The sequence below is a fragment of the Ruditapes philippinarum genome, unplaced genomic scaffold, assembly GCF_026571515.1.
Source record: "Ruditapes philippinarum isolate M1 unplaced genomic scaffold, ASM2657151v2 ctg368_1_1_1_1, whole genome shotgun sequence".
NCBI classification, from domain to species: Eukaryota; Metazoa; Mollusca; class Bivalvia; order Venerida; family Veneridae; genus Ruditapes; species Ruditapes philippinarum.
This window is the reverse complement of record NW_026856704.1, coordinates 430,738-440,316: the sequence shown is the minus strand read 5'-3', so window position 1 is coordinate 440,316 and position 9,579 is coordinate 430,738. Positions and strand designations below refer to the sequence as shown.

At 31.2% G+C, this 9,579-nt stretch overlaps 1 protein-coding gene across 1 annotated transcript; it reads left to right on the top strand.

Annotated features, from left to right (window-relative positions):
• The first annotated feature begins 3,029 nt into the window (after positions 1 to 3,029).
• On the top strand, positions 3,030 to 5,253 carry LOC132747450 (tripartite motif-containing protein 2-like). The gene is made up of 4 exons (XM_060736833.1): positions 3,030 to 3,128; positions 3,903 to 4,152; positions 4,619 to 4,799; positions 5,248 to 5,253. Exons 1-4 carry the CDS (start codon positions 3,110 to 3,112, stop codon positions 5,251 to 5,253), a joined length of 456 nt encoding a protein of 151 aa, XP_060592816.1. The 5' UTR covers positions 3,030 to 3,109.
• Positions 5,254 to 9,579: the final 4,326 nt, after the last annotated feature.

Here is a 9,579-nt window from a genome sequence, read left to right as displayed (position 1 = left end):
ATACAAGTAAACATATGTAGATCAAAACTTGCAATAGTACACTTTGCTAATTTCTGTGAAATAAACTTTTAAAGTTTCAACTATAAATTTTCTGAATCAAAATACTTCACTTGTGAAGCTGTTTGCAACAAACATAAAACAGAAAAAGAAAATATAGACTATTATTGCAAACAGGAGATTTATGAAGTATTCATACTGGAAAAGTTGAATAAACACTAGAATTGACTGCCGTTCTTGAATAGAGTGATTAACATATGAATTCTAATAATTTCCCTGCATTAAAGTGGAAAATTGCTGAAGGTTTTCATTCTCAGTAAATTCTATATCGATCATCAACCAGTTTAAAGATTTTTCATTTTATCTTTCTTTCACTTAAAACTGCTCTTGGATAGATTTATATCCTATTACTATTCTAGATCAGTGCTTAAGCTACATCATATAAAAAAAAATCATAATTTTTGTATGGTTTATGTTGCACCAACACAGTATAGTGAAGACAACTTTTCAGCTATAGAGAAAGACCTCAGGTGCCTCTTTTTGCATGATTTCTGGCATGAACAGGCACCTGAGTAGAACCATCAATGTTCATAAGCTAGCTGGATAGCTTTTTCACAATCATGTATAATCCAATGACGCGGGCACTGAGCTCCAACCTACAGCAGTGAGATGCAAGTGGTTTGAAGTCAACACTTGACCAAGGACACCCCTAAAAACTTTTCAAACTGGAAAAGAACATTTTCAACTAAAATGTATTTAGTATTATGAGACCAATCTACATGTAAATTAGGCTGTGATAATGTGAAAATTTACTCAAGTCATTGTGTGTATTTAATCGCCAACGGTTGCCCTTATGGGCAAGTCGTCCAGAAGAGTTTTAGTCATTTTAGATTTTGGAGGATAGTGCAAAAGATGCCCCAATTCCAGATTACTTCTTCTGGTTCTTTTGCATTCTAAGTGTTTAAGCACTTATACACGGACCTCGATTTAAAGTCTTATCCGAAAGACTGATTAGTAATTTTAGTTGGCCAGCACAGAAATGGAACCCATAATGTGGATATTACAAGTCTCACGCTCTTAACGATTGAGCTTCCGGGGCTTACTTAATTGCTTACTCAAGTCAATAATCACTCTAGCCATATCACATCAGAAATTTTAGAATCAAAATTCATAGGCTGACCAGTTATAGTAGAAACATGTCAGAATTGTACCTAGTATTCAAGGACTCCACAAACAAATATAGAACTTTTTAATGTGGTAAACTTGTCAATCAATAGACATACAAAGGAAGATAAAAAACATCAATAATTAATTCAGGTCAAGATAATTAAACGATACAAGTTTTTACAAGTAATAGATTCATCAAAGTCTTCCATAATCAATGACTCCTCAATGTAGGCAGGAAATAAATGAAGGACTACCATAATGTGTTAATTAACTTAGCTGTATGATACATAAATTGTGTAAACTCTTCCCTAATCCTATCTAATCCTATCTCACAAAAGATACGAAATAGTTAAAAAAAATAATAAATAAATAAAAAACAAAAAATAATATGGTGGAGATAATATTTCAAAATTTCAAGCAATACAGTCATACCAAGATTGTACCCAATTTCAAAACAACATACACCAAAGTGACAGCAATATTTTTTAAAAACAAACAAAACAACACTGCATACTAATAAAATAATGACTCTAGATCTCTTGAACCTCAAGCCTCAGAGATCCATAACCAGCCAAGGTCATAATTTCTTAAATGTTGAAGTAAGTCAAACATAAAGATATCCAAGGCCAATAATCTTTTTAACAAGAGCTGTCGGTAGGACAGCAACGCTCGACTATTCTAAGTGCTTGATAGTAAAAAAATGCTTGATACAGTTACCTCCTCCTGTTTACAGGTTGGGGTAATGATGGTGAACAAGTGTGCAAAGTTTCAAAGCCATATGTCAATGGACTTTGAAAATATTTTAACTATTACAAAAACTTTAACGTAAATTCTAAGTCGAAAAAGGGGCATAATTCTGTCAAAATGCTTGATAGAGTTACCTCCTCCTGTCTACAGGTTGGGATCAGGATGGTGAACAAGTGTGCAAAGTTTCAAAGCCATATGTCAATGGACTTGGAAAATATTTGAACTATTACAAAAACTTTAACGTAAATTCTAAGTCAAAAAGGGGCATAATTCTGTCAAAATGCTTGATAGAGTTACCTCCTCCTGTGTACAGGTTGGGGTCATGATGTGAACAAGTGTGCAAAGTTTCAAAGCCATATGTCAATGGACTTTGAAATTATTTTAACTATTACAAAAACTTTAACGTAAATTCTAAGTCGAAAAAGGGGCATAATTCTGTCAAAATGCTTGATAGAGTTACCTCCTCCTGTCTACAGATTGGGGTCATGATGGTGAACAAGTGTGCAAAGTTTCAAAGCCATATGTCAATGGACTTTGAAAATATTTGAACTATTACAAAAACTTTAACATAAGTGGTTACGCCGACGCTGGCGCTCGGGTGACTGCAATAGCTCTACTTATTCTTATCGAATAGTCGAGCTAAAAAGTATTTATTGTTTTAATAAATTATCTAAATAGTTTTACATGTAGCTACAACAGTCAGATTACATAATTGACAGACTATTTCTAATTCACATTGCAAGTATTCAGTTTCTTTTGAATTTATTTTAGTTTGATTGTGAAGGATTAGCTATAAGCCTATAGGAACACTCTTGAATCTGTTCTTGAACCAAACAGTACTGTGAGGAATGAGTGTAAAAAATTTTGCTAAAGAAATCAACAGCTTGACCATGATGGGGTTTAAACTCACCTGGCTAGCAATTCTTAGATTAACGCACTTGGCTTGCAAATCTTATATTACCAGTCCAACATGTTAACCAATTAGCCATACGTCTTTGATATTAAGTCAAGAATTTTCATTAACTCTTGCTTATACCTTTATTTGAAATATTATGGTATCAAAACTTTCTGAGAATCAGTAGCATAACAGCAATGCCTTATTGGAGTTGATGACCTGATGGAGATATGTTTTTTGTAATTCATTCTTTCATGTTTCTATGATTTATGCTGAATTTGTGCAACACGAAATTTCTCTAAAATGACAAGCATGCTACCATGTGAGTAAATGAAAGAATCTAAGAAATCAATACATTTAAATTGCTCGTAATTTTCTGGTTTTGTTTGGCTTAAATATGAGGATTTTAATTATTTAATATGTCAAAAAGAGAAAGAGTAAAATAAAATTTGTTGGATGTTAATTAAACATATACTTTAATTTTCATATGAAAAATTAATAATTTTCATATGAAAAATAAATAAATAACAAGACTTAATTTTACACTCTGAGTATTGATTGGTTCCAGGAACAGACTGAGGATTTTTATCACACAAAACAATTTTTCAACTTTAGTGTAAATGGATACAAAATCATAATTTATACATGTATACTGTTTGAAAAACGAACCAAGTCTGGATTTTAAAGTTTTTGTATTTCAGCATTAATGAAATGGATAACAAAATTATAATATACGACGGAAAACAAATTTGTCAGGATTTTAAAGTTTTATATTTTCCCTTTTGAGGGATTACCACAGATCTATCTTATTAATAAGTGCTTTGACAAAATTAATGCAGGATAGGTGCCCTCCTTCCTTGTGAAAATTTCTGTTAAATGAAATGTTCAAGATTTACATCAACATGTTTGGTGGCAATAAAGGTACCGTTACCGACTGCCAGTACTTTAAGTACAAACAAGTCCACTTTCCTTGGTTATTCTACAGTATTTTTTTCACTGAACTACACTGTTAAATCACTGAGGAAATTGTCCTAGATAAAGTTTGATGTATTAATTCAGCAACAGAATTAATAATATCATCTTTCTTTTAACACAGTTGATGTAAACATGGCAGACCCACGACTGCGACAGCATCAGCAGTTTGATCTGATACGCTGTAAACTATGTAACAAGATTTACGAGTTACCACGGATACTGGACTGTCTCCACAGTTTCTGTACTGATTGCCTGCAGTCCTATATCACCGAGCCTTCCCAAGATCATGTGACTTGTCCTGTATGCCAGGAACCAACTCAAATCTCAGGCGATGGGGTCAACAGTCTCATGTTAAATACCCTCCTTGTCAGGTAAATAAGATATTTATTTTTATGATTTGATCATCCAGGCCTCGGACATTTCCCTGTTGAGGGGTTTGTAGTCTTTCTAACATTCAATTCCAAGGAAAACCAAATGAATGTCAACCTACCAATCCACAATAAAATGCTGGGTTCCTTTTCAAGTAATTACCTCTTTAGTGAGAGACTGACACCTTAATATACAATATCACAGTCCAATAGTTGAAAGCATTGAATTAAAGATAACTATCTGTAATTAGTAAAGGGCACATTAAACACTTTAAAATGGCAACTATTTTTTTTCAGGTTTCTAAAATGGTAATTTAAACATTTCAACATTCCCTAACATTTCAATTTTATTCATCATGTTTAAAAGTTCTTGTAACTAATATTCAAGAATTATAATAAATCCATAAAGTCATGTTCTTGACAAATATCAATCAAGTATGCCAAACTCAATTCCCCCTTTATTCATCAGGTTTATAAATCAAGCACAGAAAGACAAAACAACAGTAGTAGCAGGTCGAGAGGTGTTACAAATGACACAAGAGGCCCTGACAGAATCAGAACTAAAATGTCCCGAAGTAGTGGCAGGTATACAGGATATAGCTACCACTGCTGGACATGTTCTTGCTGATAATCTACAGGAAAACTGTACGGTAAGCACGTCAAAAGTGCCCCAAATTTTTTCCAAAATTTAAAAACAAGGGGAGTTTCAAAATCCCCTTACATAAAAAACCAGTTTCTATTTACATGTGTTATATTATTTTGGAATTTTCCCTTTTATTTAAAAAATCCCAAAAGAAAACCTATGTTTCTGAAATTTCTTAAAAGCTAAAAAAATAAAAATAAAGAAATTTTGAAAAAAAATTTTTCCCCTTTTCAAAACTAAAAATTTAATTTTCCCGAAAAATTTTATACTTTTTAAAAATACCTTTTTGGTTCTCTATGAAAAATTTATAAACTTTATTTTTGTTTTAAAAAAAATAAAAAAAAAGGGGCCCAATAAAATTACCGATAATAAACATGTATTTTTTTTCCCCCCCAACTAGGTTTTTTAAAATTTACAAAAACTTATTTCCCAAATTTCCCTTTTCATCTTTAAAGGGCTAACAGTAAAAACTCTTTTAAAAAAAATATAAAGCTCATTAAAAAAAAATTAAAGATCATCCTTTTTTTTTTTTGGGCCCTAGAATCCCTTTAAATGAAATTTAAATAAAGAAGCATTTTTTGAAAAAATTATTATAAAAAATATCTTAAAAATAAACTATCTTTTTTAACAAAAAAAAGGGCCAATAAACCAAGAGAGTTCCGGATCAAGCAATTTTTGCAGCAAAAAATTGACCCTTTTACAGGTAAAGGGCCATGGCCATTTTTCACAGCAAAAAAAAGAAAAAAAAATAAATCAAGGTCTTTTAAAGTTTGGCAGAAACAGAAAAAGCAGAAACAAGAAATCAGTAAAACCCAAAAGGTAAAAAAAATTTGGTTTTTTAAAAAAATATTGGTAAGGGGAAATTTTTCTTTGACCTTTTACTTGCTAAAAATTTTCAAATGTAAATTTGCTCATTTTTCCTTTTTTGGGAAACTGGTTATTATAAATTTTTTTTTTTTTTGGGGAAATTTTTCCAAAGATGAAAATTTATTGGGGAAAGGCCCCAAAATAGTGGGCGGGTCAACATGTCACCAGAAAATTGGCCCGGGTTGGCTTTGGTTTCAATACTGGTTAAAAGGGCTAGTCATTTCATTCCCAGGCAAGGAAAGGGGAAATTTTAAAAACAAGGAAAAACCAAAACAGGGTACATGACAATGAATAAAAACAGTTAAAATTTAAAAAGAACATTAAAACAAAAGACTAGGGTTGAAAAAAACCCTTCCTTTTTTTATACTTTTTCAATCAAAGTCTAAAATTTAATTTTTAAAAAAAAAGGGAAAAAAGGTGAAAAAATTTAAATAAAATTCAGAGAAGAAAACCCAAAAAGTCAGAATATTCATCCCACCCCCAAAAAAAAAGAACATCAAAAAAATCTGGAACTTACTCCCCGGGTTCATTTACATTTTTTTAATTTTATTTAATGGGCCCCCAAGAAATAACTGTTCAAATTTAAAAATTTCTACTTTCCTTTTACGACTTATAACCCTTAACCCCTACCATAATAAAATAACATTTTACAATAAATTAAAAATTTTTTTATGGGGTAAATGGAATTTTAAAAGAATTTGGGCTGTTTCCGGTGAGGGAAAAGACGTCTGCCTCAAAAACTTGAAGTTTAAAGATAACCATACTGACCAAAAAAGATGAACCCTTTCAATGTAAAAAAATAAGTTACAAAAAAACCTTAGAACCCCAGTCCCCGGTGTTGTGACTTCCTAAGACTGGTTTCTAAAATTTGGGTTTAATAGGGGAAGAACTGGAAAAATCATTTGCTTTAGGAAAACTGAAAAAGAGAAGGAGAGATTTTTTTAACTGAAAACAGCCCTCTTTTACGGAAAAAAACTTTTAGCTTTTAAAAAACACCTTTTCAAATGGAAATATAGGGAAATAATTTTGGAGATGATTTTTGGCATTTTTGGTCTGAAAATCAGGGAAGAAAAAAACTGTAGGGGGAATCCACAGATTTTTTTGTGTTACATGTTTTACCCTTTGGATCACGGGAAAAAAACCCCTTTCCCCAAAAAAAAGCCAATAATACCTAAAAAACGGCCCCAAAAAATTTGATCTAAATTTACAGAAAAGGAAATGAAAGAGTTTCATTATCTTTGCAGTTTTCATTTAAAGACACCGGAAATAAATGTCCCCGATTTTAAAAACCCGGAAAGCATTTCCCCAAACCCCAAAGGTAAAAGGGGTCTTTCAACGCCACCCCAATTTGAAACAATTTTTGATGAATCCAGCCCATATGATTATGTACGTAGTGAAAATGAAGATTTCCAAAAAAAGTTTGCTTATCACAAGACCCAAATTTTACACCCAAGATTTAAAATACTAAAAATTGAACAGGGAAAACCAAAAAGCGATACAGGGTCAAAAAAGGGGTTTAAAAAAGGCCACGTTTTTCCTTTCCCAACAGCAATTTGCATTCCTTAAATCCAGTTTTTAAAAAAGGCAAGCCCCAAAGGGGGTTTTACAGGAAAAACAATGTAAAGGAAAATTTTTTTGGGCCCGCCTTAACTTTTTAATTAAACCCCCCCTTTTGCGAACGCGGACTGAGGGCCCCCATTTCCCGTTTTCTGGAAGGGGGGCCCAAATCAAAAAAAAGGGGAAGGGGGAAAATGTGACTAGTGAAAATAAAAATTCAGGAAATAAATTTTGAACCAAAGGCTCGAGGGTTTTTTAGAGGAAATTTTTAAAGAAAAAAAGGTTCAAGGAATTTTTCCCAAGATAAAATAGTTTAAATTCCCAATGGGTTTTTTGTTTACAAAAAAGGGGGGTTTTTAAACTTTTGTGGGCATTTTTTTGGGAAAATTAAAATAAATGAAAAAACAAAAGCATGAATTTTTACATGACACCATTTTTTTTCAATTTTTCAATTAATAGAAAAGGGAAAAAATTTTTAAAGGTTTTTATTGCAAAAATATGTTTAAAATATGATAAATTTTGCTTTGAAGGATTAATCCCAAATTTAAAATTTCATTCATAAAATCCAAAAAATTTAAAACAATTTTTCTTTAAAAGTTTGTTTTAAAACTTTACTTTTACTTCCCTTTAAAATTTTTCCTTCCATTTTCCAATTGAAGTTTAAAGTTTTCTATATAAGTTTTTACAAACTGATAAAAAAACCCAATTTAAAACCCTTGGTCACCTGCTTTATATTTCTGCCCGGGGTTTATTTTTTACCCCCAAACTTAAAGAAACCTTTTGGGTTTAAAATTCAAAAATATTTTCTCGAAAATTTTTAAAAAAAGGGAAACCCCACGAGGTTTTTTTTTAAAAATCTTTGACAGGAAAAAATTTTTATTTACAAAGTTTTTGGGGAAAACATTTGGGGTTAAAGTTAAAAAAAACCCAATTTTCTAACCCATTTTTTTAAAACCAAAATTTTTAAAACCCAATGGGAATAATCTTTTTCTTTGTGCAAAATGACCTAAATCACTCAAATCTGACTAAAAATCGCTACAAAATTAGTATTAAATTTGATTCTAAGAATATTTCTTTTTTTCCCCTTGTCTTTTTTTAAATATTAAATTTTCTTCACTTGCCCCCAATGTAAAAATTTTTAAATTTTGAATTGAATATCCTTTTTCCCCTCAGTTGAGTCCTTTAAGGTGTTTTTCCCCCAAAATGCGGGAAAAATGCCGGGCATATAACCTATTCACTATCTTTCAAGTTTTGTTTTTGAAGTATAGGCTTGTTTAGTTTAAAAAAAATGTTTTTTAATTTGTTAAAAATTTTAAAATTTATGTACAATTTTTTTAATTCTTAAATTGTTTCTCTATCCCTAAAAAATCCCAATTAAATTTTACCCCTTTATTCCCCTGACAGGGTTTTTTTTTGTTTATTTTATGCCGGTTTGGGTCATTTTCCCCAAATTGAAAAAGTATATTTTTTTCCCCCAATCCACAAAAAAAAATTCCCAAATTGAAATTTACAAAAAAAAAATTTTAAAAATTAAAAAAAATTCAAAAATTTTTGCAAATAAGGGTTTTCTTCACTTTTAATTTTGGGGCTTAAAAATCTTAAAGATGCATCAAAAAGCCCAAGTAAACAAAATTTTTCATATTTTTTTCATTTGAAAATTTTTCAGCCCCGGGCTTTTTTCCCAAATTTTTTAACAAAAAAACCAAACTGAAATTCCCAATTTCCAAGAATTTTTGGGTGGGTTTTCCCCCGAAATTCGGGAAAAAATCCCTCCCTTTTTAAATTTAAAATTAAAAAAGGGCAAAATGGATCACCCAAAAAAGGCACCCTTCCCGGGGGTAACGGGCCTTTAGGCCCTATTTTTCACAAAGAAAAGGCATATTTTTCTTTAAAAAGGGTTATAGTCACAAATGCCCATACCTCTTTTTGAATGACCTAAAAACTCAATAAGGTCAATTTATGTCCCAATCAAAATTTTCCCAAACTTTCCCCAAGGGTTTTTGGGTTTGAGACAAGGAAAACAAAAATACCAAAGGACCCCCCCATCACAAAAGCTCCCAATTTTAAAATTTTTAGGGGGATGTATAAAAAGGGATTTTGTACAACTTAATGAGGGTGGGGAACACATTTTAATTTTAACCCCAATCTTTTTTTGGGTTCATTTGGGAATAAAATCAAATCTTTAAATTAAACTATATTTTGTGCAGAAGACATTTTCCCCCCCAGTTTCATTTCGGGGAAACCCCCCCAAAATGGGAAAGACAAATGCTACATTTTTATATGCCTCTAAATTGGTGGCATAAAAATTTCATCCTATAATAAAAAAAAAAAAATTTATTAAACTAAAAAAAGAAAATCTTTTC

Coding starts and splice junctions, on each gene's coding strand:
- LOC132747450 (XM_060736833.1), top strand. Junction 4,153..4,618: donor TTAAATACCCTCCTTGTCAG/GTAAATAAGATA, acceptor TTTATTCATCAG/GTTTATAAATCAAGCACAGA.